The sequence below is a fragment of the Habropoda laboriosa genome, unplaced genomic scaffold, assembly GCF_001263275.1.
Source record: "Habropoda laboriosa isolate 0110345459 unplaced genomic scaffold, ASM126327v1 scaffold209, whole genome shotgun sequence".
NCBI classification, from domain to species: Eukaryota; Metazoa; Arthropoda; class Insecta; order Hymenoptera; family Apidae; genus Habropoda; species Habropoda laboriosa.
In genome coordinates, this window is record NW_017100309.1 from 74,713 (window position 1) to 98,730 (window position 24,018).

Genomic DNA, 24,018 nt, shown 5'->3' on the forward strand with positions numbered 1-24,018 from the left:
TGTACCCCCTGAAATAGTGTAACTTTGTCCTAAGAAGTTTTTTCATACAGCAAGAAATAAGGCAGATACTTAGGTGGTCCCATTTAGCTGAGCCACCCTGTATATAATACATACATATATAAAAAAAAATAGAAAAAGCGTGTTCACAGTTGGAAAGCAAATAATCCAACTGGATGGAAAACGTAAATAAAGAAAACACCCAAATATTTTATTGAGAAAAGTACTATATTATCAGATATTTTAGAATCATAACAAATTCTTTGGTAATACTACCGACAATTATTAATCTTTGCTTTTACCTAGGCGACAACAGTATTGTGAGTTCGGTTCAACTACTGTTCGACGGATGATGTGGAGATCTCCAACGTTCGTGAATGTATAGTAATTTCCACTTTTCAGTTCTAGTAATTCATCTTCGTCATTAATATTCAAGAATAATAAATTTGTATTGTTTTCAGTTAAAACTCGATTAGGTAGAATATCGGCATATTTATTTCTTATAAGTTCAAGTTCCTGCATCTCTTTCTGAGCGTCCTGTGAACGAAAATAATTACCATATACTTACATATATACAGAGTCAACAACGTAAGTTGATCACCTTAACTATTTCCGTGACTAGTACAACAATACAAATTTTTTTCTTGAATACCTTTGTTTAAAGAGGCCTGCAGGCTAATTGCAGTAGATCATTTTGTAGGTCATTTTTTACAAAATTATCAAGATTACCTTTACTTATTTTAAATGGAATCCCATAATTTTTTTCATCTATCCTTTAGTGGATAAAAAAAATCCAAGTATCGCTATATGTATACTGGTTTTTTCATTAGAACCGAAGAAAAGATAGCTGTAAGGTATTGAAAATACTAAATTTCGATATACATACCACTATTCTTTGCAATTTCTTGGGAATTGATGTGAGCGCATTCAGTGCTGTTCTACAAATTTTGACTTTTGAACGATTTCGGTTCTGTCGATTTAAACATCCCGTTTAGCGACATGTTTTGAGTATACGTTGAAAAATATGACGCGATGGATAACGTTTATTCGAAAATCGTTTAACATATAACTGCTGTGCAACCCAGCATTACGTTTGTTCTTCCCGTAAATTAAGAACATTAAAATTTTTTTCTCATTATTTTAATAATGCATGATTATAATTACCCTTTGGAAAGATCGCAAATGTACCGACTTATTGACTGGCAAACCAAAGGTGAAGTCTCAAACGTGACTTAGGGCCTAAACCCTGCCCAATGTTAGAGTAACCTCACTCTCGGACCGATTTTCGTCCGTTCTGCGCAGTTCCCACTATGTACTGACTACCGATGTGACACATGCAATTGGTCGTTGCGCCATTTCGGCTGGGCCCAAAACCGACGACAATGTAAACAGCGCATAAAGTGGAGAGTATCTCCCCGGTGGTCTAAAAGTATGCATACCTACTGTGCGCGTTTTAGCGCAGCGGTTTACAACACAGACGAATAGTGACTAGTTGTATGAATTTAGGGAACGATTTAAATTGTATAAATATAGGGAAAATCATTTAAATAACTCTGTATTCATTCATAAATTTTGTATAGGTTTCTGTTACACAAAATGTTTGAGCAGTTATTAGGTTTAGTTTCATTATTAGTTGATTCTCGGTGTCCTTACAAGCACGCACGTTTTTCACGAGGCCGCGGTTATACCACGCTACTCATGCACACACTGCGTCTCTCGCGTACCCACGCTACGCACGATAGAAGACGCGCTCGCGTGACCGTACGGCGTTGTGTCGATCTCGCCGTTTCCGTCTTACAGCAGTTAGTTGGTAAATATAGATTAAATGTTAAGAAACTTTCATATTTAGGGTAAAATATTGAAACTGAAAATATCTCTTCAATGAATAATTTTTTTGCGTTAAAAATGATTTCATTAAAACTTTCGAAAGCACTTGCACCTATTTATATGCTCGCCACTGTTCGCACTAATTCAAAGATGAAACTTTTTTATTTTTGATCTTTTTGTAATTAAACTGGTAGTAACGTATTTATGAAATCATTCTGATTAAAATGATACCAAACACCATATAATTTGGATTATGTTTACTTATTACTTATTATCATTTATTAAGTAAGCAAATATTCTCCAAATTATATCGTGTTTGATATCATTTTAATCAGAAAAATGTAACAAATATGTTGGTAAAAATTTCATTTGTTACAAATCAAAAATAAGAAAGTTTGATTTTTGAGTTAAAGGTCTCAGCTTATTCGTTTGTCCTCAACTATTTTAATACAGAGAACGTTCCAGAAAAAATATTAAAGATTTTCAGAGATAAAATTACGCATTGCAGCTACAAACTTACTGAAAGGTGGGCGGGGAGCAATCCGACAAAAGGACGATTTTTAACGCATAGAGTGTCGCATGATTAGAAAAAGAACCAAAATTTTAAGAATTACAAAATGGTATGGAATAAAATCAGGATAGACCTTCAAATTCTTTATGTGGTCGTAAGAAACATTCTTTTAACGATAGCAGTAATAATATCAAAAAGAGAACAATAGAAAAGTAAATAGAGAATTAATTATATCACCGTGTATATGAAAGCATCACGCTTGGAACAGTGGCTCCAATGAAAAATAGCGTGCCACCACAGATTGACAGCCACTTTTTACATCCAATAAAAACCATCAAGCAGCCACTATTTAATCTTAAAGTTTTGAAAAATTTAACAAAAGCAGACGACATGTCATCACTTTAACTGTAATATTTCGGCTTTGTTTAAAGATAATATTTCGACCTTGGGCTCATTTCATATAAAGTTTCAATTGCTAATTTGACACTGTTCCTACTCATGGAATAATTTTGAAAAAATACCATTGGATTGCTTGAATTGTAACCTGTAAAATAAGCTTATCGAAATAATAGACACATTTTGGGAACATGAGATAAAAAAGTAAAGTTTACCAAGATGCACGTCGTTTGGTGTCGCGCAGGCATCTGTTCGCCTGTTTATGGTGTCTGCGTGACGTAAACATAATTTTTTTTCGAGCGCTTGAAACTATCATTCCGGTCAATTATCAACTGCTCATTTGTTCATCGACTGCTCGAACGATACCCGATCGTCATCTATTGTTCATAGAAGAGTAAGTGCGATAGCCTTATTCTGCAGTGATTTGCTGACTATAAGGGAAGGCCTAAGAGTAACTGCGATAGCCCTATTCTATCCCTATTGGCTTACTAACAGCGAGCCATCGCAAGTTCCTCTACATCTCTCACTTTCAGGCCCTGTGTGACGTCAGAGTCTTCACTTTAGGTTTGTCGGACAGTATGTCTTCGAAAGACATTAGTGGAACATTTCAATGTTTATGAACGTTATAGGAGAGGTCAGACAAATTTGATTGCATACAACGCCGTATTTGTGTATGGCAGTACAAGATTTTTCTAAAATACATTGTTTCCCCCATTTCTCCTAGACTAATGACGAAAAAGTTTAATACTGTGTTTGCCGTATTTGTTTTTTGGTCCACTAAAAGTGAACTTGAATATTAGAAAAAAAAGTGACCTACAAAATCTATACTGCAATCAACCCTGCAGGCCCCTCTAAACTAAGGTATTACAAAAAAAAAAGAAATTGTATTGGTCCAGTATTAACGGAAATAATCAAGGCGATAAAATTACATTGTCCACCTTGTATGTATAACAAAAGTTAATTTTTTTAAATGGAACCCTGTATTTTTTTATTCACAATATGGTAGCGTTTGTTGAGAGGAATTTAACGATGTTCCACACGAAGTCATTTTGTTTTATGAAAAATCGTAAAGTACTAAAGAATCGGGAGTCAGGTCAACATGTGTTACATGCTTTCGACCAGCTAGGAGCTCAGGAGTTTGCCTTCGAGACGGCAAGAGGGGTACTTCACTTGCACCGCCTAATTCTTCTGTCATGCGATGTCATATGATCCGATTCGTCGATGTTATCGTTGATCCGTCCATGTAACGGAAATTCAAGGCCATTATGCCTTGGCGTCTCTTTAGATAGCCAAAGCCTTTCATGTTTTTTAATTAACAAAAATTTTTCTTTCCAATAGTATTGTCGGTAATGTTTCCTTAACACTCAGCGACACAATAAGCTATTAGCGACACAAACGGTCAGCACTTAATTAGAATAGTCCCGTTCTGTGATCGTTAATGCCTTTCCGTAAACTCTTATATTAATTTTCTTCGCAATCGGGCATCGCGCACCCTAATTGCAGCCTACCTGCCTCCCTTTCCATAATTTTTCAAAAGTTGATTTATAAATAAACTAACCAATTATCAAGTCTCACAGTTTTTCTTCCACCAAATTCTTTAAACCAATCACATCCCTGCCTTGGCTTTCTGAAAAATAAAAATATTGCAATTGAATAGTGAAGAATACAATTTCAAATTTCCCAAATCAGTCCAAACGGGTCTAAGAGGAGTCTAAAACGAATTTACGACAATTCGAGTTAACGAACAACTCAGCTAAACATTCAACCGACTTCCATCTGGTCCACAGTCATCAACGATTCAAGCAATAATTGTGAACACGTTTATAATAAAATCAGTTGCTTCTCATTAAGTTGACGAGCAGCGTTCGTATCAATACATCGTTGCATTCATTATTTTAACTGGTGTAACGGTCGAACAATTGCGTTCGGCCAATAATGACAATACATGTATCCAATTTCTATGATTGTGTTAGAGAAGATGGGCTAATGAAGACATAACCCAATCAGACCCACACTCCTCCCACTCGTCTTCTTTCCAGCTCTGTGCCTTTATTACAAATTCTCCACGATTTTATAACTTTCCATAACACGAAAAGACTTCGTGTGGCACATCGTTGAATTTGTCTCAACAAACGATACCATATTGTGAATAAAAAAATACAGGGTCCCAGTCAAAAAAATTAATTTGATTTTGATATCTCCTCCACTATTTCACCCATACAAAAATTATTTATACCACATAATGTTCCCCTTTATACCACACAACTGATGTACGAGCATTTCTTTGATAGCTTCAATCCGTCCGTTTCTACAACTTAAAAATAATAAAAAAATATTTTTTCTAACATGCTTTGTTGCAAATACGGTCGAAATTTTTTTTTCAGTTTTAATCTGTGGTTTCCGTTTTGAAATATAGGCAGTTGCAATTTCAGGATATCATCTAATGTATATTGAAATAAGCACTAAAAATATACATTAACGCGGAACAGTGCCAGATTTAAAAAGTGCAAGTGACCAACACAATGCTTTTAACTTGAGATGCCACTCCCTTATTATTTTATGTAAGGGTAGTTTGAAAAATAGTTTTATTTTATTAGGGAAATGAAAAATTTTCAGATGCATTCAGATTAGATCAACCAAAAGTCTTAAAAATTTAATATTTAAAAAATTGTATAAACAATCTTAGTTATATGTAGATAATTAAAAGGACATTTGCAATTCTAACTCAATAATTTAATTAAAATTAAAGAGTTGATTTGGTATCAATTGATTTGAAGAATAGATTTAAATACTCATTTATGAAATTTACCTAACAAACATTTTATAATATTAGTGTTAAAACTTATTAATTCTAAAACATTAAAGTAATTCGAAACTGATCAGTAATTGGGCTTGTTACACAAATTGCAATGTATTTTCATTATAAAACTGACTTATGTAAAAAAAGAATAAAACAATATTCTCATTAAAAACTCATTGATGCTCTGTATCTCATATTTTGAATCTACAAAATATTTATGTGGTACACAGTATCATTTTGAAACTTTACCGCTATTTTAGATTCGAAGCGTTTGTCCTCGTTAAGTTTCCACCATTTTGCGTAAGCAGTGTTGAATGCACTCTGTGCTTTTTCGTACTCTGGATAAACATCGGTGCTCAAGCTCTTATAGCCAAATGCGCCAGCCGTTTCAGTATTACCTTCCCTCCCATAAGAGCTGCCGCCAAGGAACCAGACAGTATACTCTCTCAAAATTGGAAACTGCTGTGTACGCATATACCAATATAATGAAAAGTAGAGAGCAAGTTCCTGATTAGGTCCACCATGTCCAGGGTCAGAGCAAAGATTTACAATTGGTCGGCCTCCTAATAGAAGACACAATCCTAAACCCCAATTATCTTTTGTGGGAAATATTTCCTGCACCTTTATATCAGTCAAAGGGCAGACAGGACTTTCTTTCATTTCTTCATACATGTCCAATTTATTAATTTTGTTTTCGACCGCCAGTATCATTAAAGATGCCATTTTAACATATTCTCGTGCAAATTCGTCGATTTTTCCAGAACAAGTGGAGTTCAGTTTTATGGGAAACAAACCAAGCTTAAAAACTTCTACAGACATACATTCCATAGCGTCTGCATTACAGGCTATTACGTCCTCATGGACAAATTTGTAATTCTTATTTTCGTCTAATTGTTTATCAGCAGCCATGACCCATGGAATAGTTTCTTCTACTAAATCTTTTACGCTTAATGGTATTCTATCGATCAGGTTATACTTCGCTAATATTGCTAAAGCTTTGTCATCTTTTGGATCATAAACGCATGGTCCACCTGACAGTTGAGATATTGGCCGAGCAGAAACGTCAGATGTGATTAAAGTCACGACTCTCGCTGGGTAAGCCATCCGTGCTAGATCGCCTCCTACATTGAAATTATAGAAGATGAGTCAATGAAAATTATCAATTTGAATATTTCCAAAACTATGTATGAGACAAATTTTTATCATGAACATTATTTGGTATAAAAGGAGGCATTTAAGTGGAGACCCTTACGACCTACGAAAATCATACTTTTATGAAAGATTGTCAAGAGAAAGTGAATAGTACTATGCTTCGACAAATGTTCCAAAAAATATCTTTCTTGCAACGGACAATGAATGACCTTGATTATCTTTGCGCTGTGTTCACTTTAAAAATTGTTATTAGTAAGTAAAAATGAGAATGTGGTATGCAGGGGATAGGAGGATAGTGCGTGATCTGGGTTACTTAGTAACCACACAGTAAGTTCTTTTTTAGTCTTTTATCTATTATTTATCTGGCTCACGAGGTTTACACTTTACTTATCGCTTACTGACTGTTTGCTTGATTGACTCTCAGTCACCTCGCGAGCTTCTTTCTCACCCTCTTCTTTTTCCTGATTAGTTACCGCCAACTTATTGGTTGTAACCAATCAGGAATTTTGTCTTTAACCCGCCGCTAGTCCTTTGCGCCCTTGACGCGCTTTTTCCAGGACTGCGGCGAATTATGGTGGGGGCGTATTGTCCGCTGTAGCGCATTTGGCAACGCCGCGGATTTTCCTCCAGGTCCGGTACTTGAGACATGTGGCCTGGGCCTCTGGGCCCGTACGCGAACCTTTCGGCAACCCTTGGTTTATGATCTGACAAATTGCTATTGAGACCGTTGCTGAAAGTTTCTACGAAAACATGCATTGTTAGATTTACTAAACATTAAACAGACTAAAACGGTTTTCTCAAAAATAGCTTTGATAGCGCGCACGTCATAAACCGTGATGGTCGTCCGCACGGCAAATGCTTGCTTCTGCACTACAGCTGGTGGCCACAACGTCTTTTTTATTCTTATTTATATATTTAAATTTGAAAATATTTAAGATGATAATTTTTCCAAAGATTATGAATGCTGGTAAGTATTTTTTTCTTGATTTATTCTGCTACCTGGCAACGTAAGGAATCTTTAGAGAAAATATCTTCAAAGATATCTGAAGTATATCGAATTGTATAACGATTACCTTTACTATAAATTTAAAAAACTGATTAAAACAGTATTCAAGATATTAAGATTCGAAGTGTAAACTCTTATTCAGTTTCTTGTTACTTATGGATAGTACTTATTTATATGTTATATTATTCAATATTAAAAAACTGTAATATATCGACTCCAACTCCATAAGAAAAAAACAATCACTTTCATCCAATTTCACTCTTTGCGGACGGAGCCGCTGCAACGATAGACACTACATATCAGCTCACTTTTCTTGTGTACTGATTAATAATTATTCAATAGATAACTGTGTCAATAGTGTAATTTTTGATTATATACAAGGTGTCATGTAACTGGTAGTATAAATGAGAAGGAGGAGATTCTACATGAAAAATTGAATCGACAATATAGAATAAAATTTTTTCACATTATGTTTGTACTAATAAACGGTACCAATGTCATGATTATTAAATTTACATTACTAAACGAATTGTTGAAAGTGACGTCTGTGTTAACGTATACAAATCCTTACTCTTTCACGCTGAGAGTCGTAGAGCGATGATACAGTATTTTGACACATTAAACCCTCGAACAGCTGACCGAAAACAGCGACGCGGCACGGCACGGCCAACACCGGGTCTCTTTTGACCCATAATGGAATTTCTACTATATGTATTTCAGAACTAATCTTTAGATAATAAATATCATCTTATAATGCAGTATAGAGAGGAAGAGAATAAAAAATGTAAATGTTTCATATATATACATATTATTTATTTATTTTATTTATGTACATTGTATACATACAATTTTCTAATTGTATGTTGTGAACATATGTATATGTCTTAGGCATGTTATACATTTTGAGCTGTATTTATTATCATTTCCTATGCATATGTAGCATTTCGAACGTTTTCGAAATTCAGTCCAAGATGATTTTCAAAGTCATTGGCTTGCTTCTCAATATTTTTAGAACACAGTGATTCCGCTAAAATTTCAAGACAAATTTTTCTATTTGATTTCATTGAATTATGATTTTTCCAGTCGGGATTTTTTATTGTCCATATAACTAATGCATGATATACCAATTTGCCCAATACATTCACAACACTTTTTGTTGAATTGTAGTAGGACATTATGTGTGGTTTGAAATTGTTTTCCGATCCAGAAATGGAATGTTCTCTATGTATCGCTGATAATAATACCACTTTCGCGCGGTTCCGGCACATGTGATACTAATGTGAGGTTTTTACTGAATAGGGACATTAAGGAATATTGCGATCTTTGATATGTTTGTATAAGTGACTTCGGCAAATATTTTCTGTTCTTTCTCATAGCACCTATGACATAAATTTTATCTTTCAATAACGTCTCAGCTAATCTAACGTTCGTGAAGAAATTGTCAGTTGTCATTGTACGAGAAGATTGCTTCCAAGAATTTGTAAGCTGTCGAACCACGCGTTGTCCCTGCTGCTTTCCGACAGTATTTCCAACTTTTCCTAAATAATATCAAAATTACCTTAAAAAATGTAAAAACAATCAAAATAAGTGTCAAAATCAAAATAAATGGTAACATCGAAGTAAATAACAAAAAAAGTTACAACAATAAAATGTTTGTATGTCGCAAAAAATCCATACTCTCTGTCCATAATTTCTAGGCTTATTGGGCAATACACTTTGAATGGGCAGCATCCTTTAAAACTCAAATCGAAGAAATCTGATAATGTCTCTGAATCTGTTTCTAGACATCACGGCTGTGTATAGCAATCGCGAGAAAGCTGTATTTTGACGCCATAAATATTCTTTATTCTCCCGTGATTCCTTAAAGCGACCGGCAATCAGTAACATACCGATGAAGGCACTTATGTATTTCAGTTCTAGTTACTGGCTTCCATGTTCTTCTAGATTCATTACTGCAATGTTCATTAGCTTTTTCATTTGTATACAGAACTACTATGTCAATAATTTCATTATTTATGAACAGATTGAAACAATCCTCTATTGTTTGAACTTTTTCACTTTTCACAGTCAAACTGCTATTTCGAAGAATACTGTGTGATATTGTGTTACTTTTGGGAGCGATATATTTCCACTTGCGGCCAGAAATAATTTCATCATTGTTGTGAACATCCTGATTGTCACTTTCCACTGCAGAAAATACATCATCCTCTGAGTCCTGTAATTTGGATTCATTGTCATTGAACGATTTATTGCCTCCGTCCGATGATACTTTGTCATTATAACTTCGTTCACTTTCCAATAATTCGTGTAATACAGACATTGTAGCTTCTTCGATCTTTTCTTCTCGCTGTTGTATTCAATACCGACTGCTAAAGATGTTGCAACTCTTCACACAGTCACTTGTTTATGTTACAGCGATAAAATTCAGCCGAGCGAGCGAATAGTGTTGCCGTCTTGACGCTATTCTTAAGACATGGGTCAAAAGTAACCCCGGCATTGGCTGGGCAAGGGTTGATTGTGTAAAAGCTTGTAGGATTCTTTCTTTTAGCTGTAAATTTACACTCTCTTCTGCATAAACTATTTCTTTGCGAAATCAGACATTATCACGTCGCATCGCAAGAAAACGCGACGAACACTCGGTCTGGCTAATTATCGTTATAAAATTGTTCAGTTACTTTGGACCGCCAGACCGAGGTACCGTACCCCCCGTGAAGATATCCACGGCCGTGGCGGAAAAATTGTTTTAGTACCCTGCAAGACCTACAAAAAACCCCAAAAGGTTAAAGTAGCTATTTTTTAATAATAATCCCCTTCCCTTGGAAGGACCGGCATCCCACCCAACTGACACTGACAAATCGGAACAAGCTTATTCACCCCACACACGTCAAAATCCACCAATCGACATCTGGCATAGTTGATAAAAGCGGGAACATCAAGCAACAGCGCATTCTTTGAAAATATAGTTAGATAGTCACCCGTAACTTAGTTCAAGTATCGTCATCTCTCTTCGTTCGCAAATAAATAGTTGTTTTAAGTGCGCACGGATGATCTTACGATCGTTCGGGTTTTGTTAATTTTACACGTGGTATGTCGCCTATGTATGCGCTCGAAGGACCAGTGTTGAGAAATACGACGAACTTTTATTTATACAATATTTACATGGCTGAACTTATCGAGTCAATCTCCCGACTGTCTACGTTACTTAAATTAGCTCTTCTTCGAGGTAGTGTCTTTGCAATGGTTCAAATAGTATCTGCTGGAGTGTGTTGATTTCTTCCCGACGAAGACTTCTCTTTTGGAACACCCTGATTGGGTTTTGAAAATTTTCCTAATCACCAATCTATTTTCCCTGGTGCATTAAGACCTCCTTCCATGTCGCCCTTAGCAAGCTATCTTAAAGGTGGAATGCACAATGACCGAAGAAAGTTTTCAGTGGACGGATGTGTGGGAATCCTGTGGAATCTCTGTGAGGCCTTGACTTTGGTACCTTCAAGTGGCTCACCGATGACGTGAAAAGTTCAGAGCCACTTTCGATTTCGTCCGTTGGAAATTCCAAGATTTATGGCAAGTATCGTCCTAGCGCATAGGGTTACCAGACAACGCAATAAACACTTTTGTTTATTCAAAACCGACCGCGTTACCTGCAACGCATGACCTCTTGCGTAGTGGCATAAATGCGGCTACAGGATACGTCTAATAAAAAGCAAAAGCTAATAGCAAATCTTTAAATTCAATTTTGTCGGAAACGATGCATTGTATGAAAAAATTTTATTTTAAATTTTCAATTTAGTTTTTCATGTAGAATCATCATCGTCGCGCTTGTACCACCAGTTACATAACATCCTGCATGTACAATATACATATGTATATACTGTCCGACAAACCTAAAGTGAAGTCTCTGATGTCGCAGCCTAGCAAAATGGAGGCAAAGTAGACGGTTCAGGTCATCCCCACTACTCTTGGGTTTTACACTGCAGGCGCTTGAGGGGAAGTTGCGTTGTAGGTAAATAGTTTGGACAAACGAATTTAAGTCAGCTGTCGATAATGTAACACGCAGATAAAAGAACGGAAAACTAATAATTATTTGGTCGCTTTGTCCTCTTACCTACGTTGGCGCCTAAGACATATTTAATAGCGCAGACGTTAATTTCTAAGCGACTCATACACAATAAATTGTTATTGTAAAGGAAGCCTTAGGAGAAGTATTAATATCTTTTAACAGTAAGAAAACTAAAAAAGGAATATTTTTTTGCTATTCCTGAATAATAAAAGTAGATTTCGGCGCATTAAAAAATTGCTTAAGAAACTAAAAAAATTCTGGCTCCAATGAAAAATAGCGTGCTACCACAGACCGACAGCCACTTTTTACATCCAATAAAAACCATCAAGCAGCCACTATTTAATCTTAAAGTTTTGAAAAATTTAACAAAAGCAGACGACATGTCATCACTTTAACTGTAATATTTCGGCTTTGTTTAAAGATAATATTTCAACCTTGGGCTCATTTCAAAGGTAAAGAAATGCCCTTTCTGAATATATATAGAATTTTATTTATTATTAGCAAACGTAACAATAATCGCTGCTAAAGTTTCAATTGCTAATTTGACACTGTTCCCACTCATAGAATAATTTTGAAAAAATACCATTGGATTGCTTGAATTTTAACCTGTAAAATAAGCTTATCGAAATAATAGATGCGCGACGTAAACTTAATTTTTTCTCGAGCGCTTGAAAATATCATTCCGGTCAATTATCGACTGCTCATCTGTTTACCGACTGCTCGAACGAGACCCGATCGACATCTATTGTTCATAGAAAAGTAAGTGTGATAGCCTTATTCTATCACTATTGGCTGATTATAAGGGAAGCCCCAAGAGTAAGTGCGATAGCCTTATTCTACCGCTATTGGCTTACTAACAGCGAGCTGTCACAAGTTCCCCTACATCTCCTACTTCTAGGCTCTAAGTGACGTCAGAGACTTCACTTTAGGTTTGTCGGACAGTATGTACCCTATGATCAAAAAGTACCCGGAATTTGTCAATAAAACGAAAACGGTTCAATTATTCATCGATATTTATTTTATTCCCTTCAAAGTAATCTCCATCGCAAGCAATACACATATGCCAACGCGTTTTCCAATCTTCAAAACATTTTTTATAGGCCGATTTTGGGATCGCCTTCAGCTCCTTCTGCGAATTTTCCTTTATCGCCTCAATGGTCTCAAAATGCTTCCCCCGAAGTGGTAATTTGAGACGTGGAAACAGAAAGAAGTCATACGGGGCCATATCAGGTGAATATGGAGCTTGTGGAACGGTATTGATGTTGTTTTTAGTTAAATAGTCGCGTACAATGTGAGACGTGTGCGCTGGTGCATTGTCGTGGTGGAGGAACCACGAGTTGTTTCTCCACAATTCTGGCCTTTTGCGTCGCACATTCTCCCTCAAACGCTTCAATACGCTCACATAATACTCCTTATTTACTGTTAGACCTGGTGGAAGGAATTCGAAGTGGACCACACCACGACAATCAAAGAAAACGGTCAACAAAATCTTGATTTTGGATCGACTTTGTCGTGGTTTCTTGGGTTTTGGCTCGTTTGAGAAGCGCCATTCCGATGATTGTTGGTTCGTTTCGATGTCATATTCATAGACATCGTATGCTTGTTCACATGCATCATATTCTTGTACCACTCGTATGCTTGTGTTTTTGACATTGTTGAGTCTCCATAAGCTACAGCTAACATTTTCAATGCTTCCGCACAAAAATCGAACGCATGTTCGAAAAACAAAATTTCAGGCAGACTCTCTGCTCCACTAAATGAGACATATCGAAATTCGCAGAGTACACCAAACTATGACTTGTTTACAAGGCTATTACGCACAAACTATCCGACAGATTGCGCTAAAAATTGATGTGTAAACAAATGAAAGATGTACCAGCCTAGAAAACAAATGATTTCGACAATATCTTCAGCGCGCTTCGTTTAAATGACAAATTCCGGGTACTTTTTGATTAGAGGGTATGTATTAGGGGGACCGAAAAGATAACCGTTAGTTTTTATACTTAAGTTTGGAGCCAGTCTATGCTGGTACGCTGCAATGTAAGCATCTACTTTGTGGTTTGTTTTCTTTCAATGCTCATTAACTTTATTTTTCAGGATATAACTGTAGTTTAACATTAAACCTCAAAATGTCAAAGTCCATTGCTGATGAAGTGCATATTAGGCATTGTATGCTACTGTTTTTCGATCAAAGTATGAATGCTACTAAAGCAACGGAATCAATTATTGATCTTTACGGCAATGTCCTAACGGTAAACGAATGTCAACGGTGGATGACAAACCCCCATTCCAACTTCCAAACCAGGATTGACATTAAAGAAAGTTTTACTGTATATTTGGTGGGTCATATCTGGTGTAATTCACAATGAGCTACTCAAACCAGGTGAAACTATCACAGCCAATGTTTATTGCCAACAATTGGTGCGCTTGAAGGAGAAATTTAAAGAAAAACTACCAGCTTTAACCCGTGAAAAATTTCGTGAGTTAAACTGGGAAGTTCTTAATCATCCTTATTCACCTGACCTAGCACCTACGGACTACCATCTCTTTAAGTCTCTGGAACATTCCATTCGCAACAATGAATTTCAAAATTTAACAGAAATGCAAAACCACCTCAATGAATTTTTTAATTCAAAATCTGTAAATATTTTTAAAAGTGGATTTGAAAAATAAATTACTAGATGGGAAATTGTCCTAAAAAAAAAAGAAGGGAATTATGTTTTGGATTAATATTTAAAAATTTATATGAAATAGTAAAGCTTTTTGTTGAGGCTGTACAAATTATACAGCAGGTAGTTACACTATCAAGCAAGTAAAAATAGATCAAGTCAAAATATAAACGAACAAACCGGACACATTTCGTAATGTAACTAAAGCGTTAAAAGAAAAGAATGGTGGTCTTCACAGGTACCAGCTCAATTCTGAAAAAAGTTATAGAATAGTCATCAGAGGGTTTCATCCAATAATCTACACTGACAATATTACACATGAACTACAACGAAATGATCATATAATACAAGCAATAAGTAACATGACAAAGTACATATGACACAAAGCAATCTCTACCGCTGTTCCTTGTAGAACTAGAACCTGTTAGATATATCTATTCAAATTTCGCGCCTTCTGGTAGCACCAGTTGTGACTCGGGAAGGAAAGCGTCACTTCCTACTACGATTCTTTTTTACGATCTACTCTGTAGACATCCAGTACGAAATATATAAAATAAAACCAATATCATTTTAAATAAAGCAAAGTTTATTTTTCTTAGTTCATCAGAACCAAACATCAACAACAAAGAAATATTCCAAATTAGTAAAATATTGAATACCATTGCAGCAAATGAACCACCACGACAAAAGCGAGACATACCTCAATGTATATGATGCCAAAAATATGGAAACACGAAAAATGACTGCAACAGAATTCCCGCGTGTATAAATGTGCTCAAAACCACCTATCGACCGATTGTCTACAGCAAGAAAGAGCAGACAAAGTGAAATGCTACAACTGTGGAGGAAACTATCCAGCTAGTTATAAAGGCTGTACAATGAGAAAGCAGTTACAAAGAAAGCTCTTTACACTACTTCGAAATAGAACAAATAACAAAAATTGGTATCAAAGCAATAGCACAACCAATCCAATAGAAAGTGCAAACGAAATAAATAATAATTATTATAAAACTTATACACAAGATAGCAGAACCTATGCCCAAGTGACTTCTCCTTGTTCGATGCCAACCATTCAAAAGCTAACTAACAACTAACAATAAAATGTAACTGAATCAACAGAAATCAAAGAATTATTAAAATAGTTCATAAAAAATATGGAATTCCTCGCAAAAATGACAACAGAACAGGTTTCCTTACTCAAACAGTAAACTCAACAAATCATAGCCATGTAACAATTACTTACTAAAACACTAAGCCAGAAATAAACAATGGATATCCTAAAAATAGCTCTTTGGAATGCCAATGGACTGCAAAAAAGAATACTCGAAAATTCTTATTTCAAAATAAAATTGATGTATTACTAGATTCTGAAACACACTGTGCAGCTAAAAGTTATATAAAAGTCCTCTACTACACTGTCAATGAAACTAACCATTAATCAGGAAAAGCTTATGGCATTGCAGCCGTAATAATTGAAAACGAGATAAAACACCGTATGCACAGTCAAATTAGTCACGAGCACATTCAAACAACTACAGTTGCAGTGCAAACGAATAATAACTCCTTGCAAATCTCGGTAATATATGTCCCACCGCGACATAAAATAAACCATGAAAAATGGAATGAGTTTTTCAGACATTGGGCAATAAGCACTTACATTGCAGCAGGAGACTTTAACGCGAAACACACACTATGGATACCAAGAATCATATCACCCAGAGGAAAGACACTTGAAGCATACTTAACACTTTGTTGTCGGAAGACTAGTTTTACAGTCCGAAGCATACTAACGCTCGACAGCGGGAGACTTGTCAGGACGAGTTTCATACGACTCACGCTCACTCTCTCTCTCGAATCCCACAGAAAGGCTGAGTTTTTACCGTCATCAGATTATTCTTGCAGTAATTGCACTCGGAAGAAGATGAAATTGATTTTGATTTTTTTGGGGATTTTTTTTTTTAATTTTTTCACTTTGTGAATTTGCTCGGGTTTGCCCGCTACAGATGTAAGACGCGCGAAAAATAGCACGACAGCAAAGTGTTAAGAAATAAAAATCTCAGTATACTAAAATCAAGCCAGCCAACTCACTGGCCGGTAGATCTTAACAAAATCTTAGATATGTCAGATTTGGCAATCATCAAGTTCACTCTATAATACAACTACTGAGAGGTAATTGTTCAAAGACCTACTTGAAGATAACATCAATTGCAACATATCACTAAAAACACCGCAACATGTTGAAGAAGCAGTAAATTCACTAACCAATCTTATTCAACAAGCTGTGTGGACAGCCGCTACCTTCAAAGAAACAAATAGACAAATCATAGCAATTGTTCAACCGCGGACAGTAGATTATTTTTCCAACCAGACTTCTCTCGAAAACTTTCTCTTTTTTTCTACGCTATAACTTAAACCATCAAGACGTCAACGACTGCAAATCTTACCCGCGCGATCTATTGTTCATCATTCAATAGTACTTCAGTTACTTGATGTGCCGTAGAAATTAAGAACAGGAAAAAAAAACACTCACCCTTTCCACCTTCCACTTTCCACTATTTTTACCCTCTCCTAGGGTAGGAGATCCATTCCTCCTCCTCAAAAAACATTTCACCAATAGTTTTCAAGCAAAGTTTTCCTCAAAAGCTACACAACATTGGCAGACGGATTCACAACAATTCTCGAGCAAGTCACATCAAAGAATTTGTTAGCTAGTATCATACATCACGTTCACACAAAACCTTTATAAAAACAAAATACAAAATCATAAGAAACTGATATTTCATATCAGTATCACCCACATCAAAGTGTTTCACATACCATTCAAAACATATTCATCAATCAACCTAAAAAAAAGAGTCCTCACTGCATTAATCTGTAGCGACCCTCCTACGCTTTGCCACCAGAGGACGGATTAACCGCAAGTTCTCGCTAGTCCTCATAAAGGCTCCTATTTGTATACAGGGTGTTTCGTAAGGAGTGTAACACCCGGAAATGGGGGGTTGCTGGGGTGACTCTGAACAACTTTTTCCTTTACCAAAATGTTGGTTGAAGCTTCGTTTTTGAATTATTAACGAAAAACATTGGCCAATCAGAGCGCGCGTAGAGCCCGCGCTCAACCGCGGGAGCGTTGACTCTCATCCGCGCGCGATCGTGAACAAAGGCATTGGCACAGCGTGGATATCGAAGGAAGCGTGCGGCAAATGTTACATCGTCTTAAATTAAGAATAATCTGGAATTATTCGTTATTCATCAATAACAAATAAACTAATAAGTCGTTTAACACGTTGAATGCCGGACCAATTCTACGTAACTTGTCCACGATGCTGAAAAGAATTTTTTATTCTAATACAACACATTGCAATATGCATAAATAATATGTCAATAGTTAGAAATAAAACTATTTAAATATGCTGTGTGGTGCATTGGGTGAAAATTTTACAAATACTACCATTTATTCAAATTAAATGCTCTTACTAATTTTGAGACATTAATAACTGTTTTCGATACTTTTATTCGTTATCCGAAAGGAATAAAGTGTTTTATTGCTTATGAAAAACTTACCCATTCGTCCACGAATTAACCTGCTTCGACGGAAGTGGGTCATAGTGCCGATCCTGACCTTTCAAGGCAACCTTCAACAGCTGTTGTTACAGTCGGGTCGGTGAACTCACGTCACTACATAGCCACTTTTACTGTTTTCGACGATATTATAAAAAATAAATCATTGCTACATCATAATCGCAAAATAGCCAAACTTTCCCGTTTACAATACGGTATGGATAATAGTGTAATTTATGACACTGAGGTGGGGTGAGGAAACGCCGTTACACTGTTTTCACCTCAATTTATTAAGATATACATAAGTGTAATGATAGGTGCACAATTCGCCCGGAAAATACAACCGTTTTATGCGTTAACTGGCCCTGCGGCAGCGGTTCGGCGGGTACGTCTCGACGGTTGGCAGAAATAAACTAAACTGAGGTTTCTATATTGGCAGGACAGGGAGACAGGAGTAGAGGTAGATAAAGATAGAAGTAGAGAAAGTGGTGGAAACGGAAAATTTGTAATAAGTTTTTCATAAGTAATAAAACACTTTATTCCTTTCGGATAACGAATAAAAGTATCGAAAACAGTTATTAATTTCTAAAAATTAGTAACAGCATTTAATTTGAATAAATGGTAGTATTTGTAAAATTTTCACCCAATACATCACACAGCATGTTTAAATAGTTTTATTTCTAATTATTGACATATTATTTATGCATATTGCAATGTGTTGTATTAGAATAAAAAATTCTTTTCGGCACCGTGGACAAGCTGCGTAGAATTTGTCCGGCATTTAACGTGTTAAATGACTTATTAGTTTATTTGTTATTCATGAATAACGAATAATTCTAGATTATTCTTAATTTAAGACGATGTAACATTTGCCGCACGCTTCCCTCGATACCCACGTTATGCCAGTGCTTTTGTTCACGATCGCGCGCGGTTGAGCGCGGGCTCTACGCGCGCTCTGATTGGTCAATGTTTTTCGTTAATAATTCAAAAATGAAGCCTCAACCAACATTTTGGTAAAGGAAAAAGTTGTTCAGAGTCACCCCTGCAACCCCTCATTTCCGGGTGTTACACTCCTTACGAAACACCCTGTATATACTACTTCTGACCTGAGTCCTTTCAGTCCCTCCCGCGTCTAAGGCACGGGCCTCCTAGAAAGCTTTACTAACGAGTCCTAACCTTTACTTTTCCGCCTATCTTCTATCAATTTCCTTAAAAACCCTTCACACCTTATATGTATATAACTGACATCCCAACCACAAGTAACAAAATGGCCGTTCTAGCCCTACACATACGGACTTCCAAATAGCAAATTCAGAGTTACAAAACTACATCTCAAATGTAGAAACGTGGCTTGCAAATAAAAGAATAAAGACCAATTCCAACAAATGCAATTACATAGCACTTACTTTACAAAAACACAACACACATTACGTTAAACAACATAAATGTTCCACACTGAATGTGCTAAATATTTAAGACTACGAATAGACTCAAAACTTACATGCAGGCAGCACCATGAAATCAATAATAAAAAATATAAAACTCCAGAGACACAAAATGTGTGTTGTCTAACTAGCTGCAAGTCCAAACTCAGTTTAAAAAATAAATTGCAAATTTACCAAATAACAATAAAACCTTTCTGGGCCTACGAGATACAATTATGGGGTACGGCAGCAAAAAGCCATATAGTAAAGATGGAAGCACTCCAAGCAAAAATCCTTAGAAGCGTGGGAGATGCATCATGGTATCTCAAAAATGTGGATATCCAAAAAAACCTAAAAATATCAACTGTGTCCGAAGAAATAGTAAAGTACAGTAAAAGATACAAGAAAAGAATAGATATACATTCCAACCAGCTAGCATGGAAGTTTATGACTATGCTAAAGAGAAAACATCCTTTGGATTTACCTGCATCATAGGGCAACTAACAGGAAATAAAAATCTTAAATATCATCCTAATGAGGATCGACATTCACGTGATAATAAGTCTCAAAATATAAAAAAAATTGAGCAAATGTTGAATAAGACAAATTGTAAAGAACACGAGGATGAGAAAAAAAAAACAGGACCAAATATCACTGCCTTGTTCTTTACGACTTGTACGAGGTAAGCAGTCGGCCATGTCTCGTTAATTTTGAGAATCATTGTACTTCCCGTGTCTTAACGTGTTTTATATTCGTTCATGTAGGAAGGTTTGTTCGGCCACATGGATATTTCTAAATGTTAATAACTAAAGAACGAAGCCACAAACTCAATTTTTTTTATTCTTGATTTTCGTCTTATTTTGGTTTGTAGAATCATTCGTTAAATTTTATACCAATTGTTCTTGAACACTCTGTATGAGAAAGGAATTAAAGACGAGATGATGAGTTATAGCGGCCTGTCACTTTTACTAACCGCATACATCTGTGCACAGTGATTGTTAACCCCTTCGCAACTGTGGACGAGATATTTCGCGACACAAAATTGGTCTTACGATAGTCACAGACGAGTTATACCGCGATGCGATATTACGATATGTACCTCTCTTGTTGTATGGAATTGTCATTATGCAAGTAAAACAAGTTTTCGTGAAGGAAAGGGGAATATAATATCCGGATTATTAAAAAAATATTGTAATCCAACGCAAAATATGTATTAAAAAAGGGAAAAATGATCATTTTCATCCTCTTCGTTTCCAATCTCGATGTTTTCCCAAAAGGATACCTTTGTTATAAAAAGGGTGTGTGCACGGCTTGTTCCACCGCTGTCACCTTTTTATTAAGGGATTTACGGCTCGCGTTCCGAACGGTCGTCGGCAGGCCTTCAGGTGCTCGCGGATCTCGACCGGTATCACCAGCCTTGCGACGTCGTTCGGGTTTTTGGTCCTGATATAAAGGCGCGTGTTTCCCGATTCGCGGTAGACGTGGGTGTAGATAGGAGGGTTCGGACGTGCCAACGTATGGTTAACGAAGGTAGCCGAAGGAGGTGGTTTATTCGGGATTGGTTAACGACGCGTGACACCGGAGGATGTGTCGGGTGTAAGACAGGAGGGCTCGGACGTGCCAACGTATGGTTAACGAAGGTAGCCGAAGGAGATGGTCCACTAGCGTATAGTTTACACCGTGTGCCACCGGATATGACGGTGTTTGGTGTAAGACAGGAGGGCTCGGACGTGCCAACGTATGGTTAACGAAGGTAGCCGAAGGAGGCGGTTTATTCGGGATTGGTTAACGACGCGTGACACCGGAGGATGTGTCGGGTGTAAGACAGGAGTGCTCGGACGTGCCAACGTATGGTTAACGAAGGTAGTCGGAGGAGGTAGTTTATTCGGGATTGGTTAACGACGCGTGACACCGGAGGATGTGTCGGGTGTAATACAGGAGTGCTCGGACGTGCCAACGTATGGTTAACGAAGGTAGCCGAAGGAGATGGACCACTAGCGTATAGTCAACGCTATGTGCCACCGGATATTGTGGTGTTTGGTATTCGCGCGTCGTAGTCGTTGATATACCTCGAGCGGTAAAGGTATATCTGTCGTGACGTTAGCTGGTACGTTACTATACTACTCAGGATGGGTTTGATTGAATATAGACACGAGTAGTACTCTATATTCCTATATTCTATTATGATTACAAAGTTTAACGTTAGTCGATTCTTGACTCGGCAAGAACCTCCCTTCTCGACTTTACGCGGTGAGAGCGCGGAGGAGTCGTATACAGTACTATTTTGATTGACACTTACGAAATACGTACGCGACGTTTTATTGCTCGAAGGGGACTGGAACCCGATCTTGCTCGTATCAAGACTCTGACGGACAGAGTAACGTTATGTTCAAAATCTGAATAAGAGACTGCCCCTTCAACAAAAAGCAAATGTCATCCGACAAGACGTTGCATAACAACGTGTGCAAAAGTGTGCAAAACAAATAATTTACGTAAAGAAACAACTTATTATTGTAAAAATTGTAATGTAGCATTATGTGTTACCCTATGTTTTGAATTATTTCGTATACAAGAAAAATAAACATAAATTGTCCTAAAAACAATGTCTTTTGTTCGCTATGAGGTTTCGTGAATTGATATTTTTTTCAATGAGAACTCCTATCCTAATAATCAAACACGCGGGATATCTCGTCTGTGGTGTCGTACTGTTAGGATGTTACCGGAAGTCCGATGGAATGTTGCATGCTTGCTTTCTTGAAATATCGCATACTACCTCGTTGCAATGTGGCATGCTTGCTTTCTTAAAATATCGGACGATACTTATTGAAATATTTTTATTGGAATGTCACATGCTTGCTTTCCTGGAATAACCAACACCCAGCACGAAAACGCTGTCGCGACATTGCGCGAATATAAAGAGACCCGCTTACGACGACGAAAACGCCTTCTTGACATTTAACTTAACCATCGAACGCGCTCTGTTCTTATCGAAGTTTTTTGACTTCTTGTGTTATATGATTTCTGGCGAACAAATAAATGTGTTAATTTCTTGGCCGAAGTGAAGCTCGAGAGTTCGTTCCCCGTCCGTTATCTTACCGTTGCGATGTAACAGTACGAACGATATTTTGTCGCGAAATATCTCGTCCGTGGTAGTAAAGCGGTTAATGGAAGATTAATTAGAAAATTATTCGTAAAAGTGTATTGTGAACATTATATGAATTTCATTAGTTTTCCTTACCTCTAATTGCAGAAAGTTTATTTCTTACGATGTTCATTTCCTCGGGAGTTGCTTCTGCAGCTTGTAATCTGGTCAACACTCTAAGTTTATCTCTTAATGTAATTTCTTCTCGTGGACAACAAAGGAGATCATCAATTCCTTGCGAGATCATGACTATCAATAAATCTCTTTTCTTCAATTTTTTACAGTAGTTTATAATTCTTCTGGTAGTTATTACGGATTTTTCATCCGGTTGACCATCAGTTCCAGCTTCAACATAAGAAATGCGACTATCCAAAGGAGGAAACGCTTCTGGAAAACTCCACATCATGAAAATTGATTTCCGAGGAACCACCATCCAACCTTTTTTCAATTGTTTGCCAACAACTCGTTCAAATGCTGAACTCATTGTGACTGCTTCTTTTCCCCAGCCAATAATATGTAAATTATTTCTCAATCTATATCTAACACCTTTAATCGATAAAATTGATCGGCCATCGTATTTAATTTTTTCTGGTATAATGACGGATGTGTATACACACTTTATACCAGTTTCGACAACTTTACTCAAATCCTCACGAATCTGTAATAAAATAAAACCAATACTATCTATAGAGTTAATTAAAATTTTAATTGGACAGAAAAATAACCAGGCAGATTTCTATGTTTATAATAACACTGTCCAACAAATTTTGACCTTCAGAAAAAACTGCAATATCCATTGGGTGATCCTTGTAGAGTTTCTCGTCCCAAACACGAATCCGGAAACAGAATTGCTCTATCATACTCAGTTTTTGAAAAATATGGATTTTTGTAAAAACACTCGATTTTGGACAAAAGTGAGGCATTGCGTGGAAACTCAAAACGCTAAGAAGTTCCATTTAGTCTTAAAAGATAGAGGAGAGTGTCCTGAATATATTAGCGTATACAGTTATTAAATTTTGTGGTTTTGAATGGTTGTAAATGGCCATCAAATATTAAAAACGAGCCGATGTGCGTACCTTCCACACAATACTTTTGCGTTTTTGCGGAAAGTTCTTCATCTAGCATAAATTTGCTATACAGTATCGAATTCTGTAGACATTTCTTAAAAAGAAGCCATTCAGAAAATGTGTCGGAACGGTTTTGAATTCGAACAGGTTGAGGAAATATTCGTCGGCAACATGTGTACGGTGTTTTGCCGCCATGCGGCCATCGCTCGTCTTCGCCGACTCGACAGTGTCGTAGCGACGCGTAATCGTTTCATAGTCAAAAACATTTTTTAAATTTCATTGAACTACATTTTTTCTATTTCGTCTTCGCTAAACCTCACAAAATTATATTACTTTCCTATCTCAAACTGTTTTTTAAGAGTACTGAACAATGTATTTGTAAAACAAAATGCCAGCATCGAAATTATCT

General features: G+C 36.6%; 1 protein-coding gene across 1 annotated transcript in view; it reads right to left on the bottom strand.

Annotated features, from left to right (window-relative positions):
- Nucleotides 1–282: 282 nt before the first annotated feature.
- The window catches only part of LOC108574090 (glycerate kinase-like), a 30,795-nt gene continuing 7,059 nt past the window's right edge, over nt 283–24,018 (bottom strand). The window contains exons 2-4 of the mRNA XM_017936608.1: nt 22,639–23,226; nt 5,781–6,652; nt 283–534 (exon numbers count right to left, since the gene is read on the bottom strand). Coding sequence (XP_017792097.1) covers nt 283–534; nt 5,781–6,652; nt 22,639–23,226 — 1,712 coding nt within the window. The remainder of the gene's footprint in view (nt 535–5,780; nt 6,653–22,638; nt 23,227–24,018) is intronic.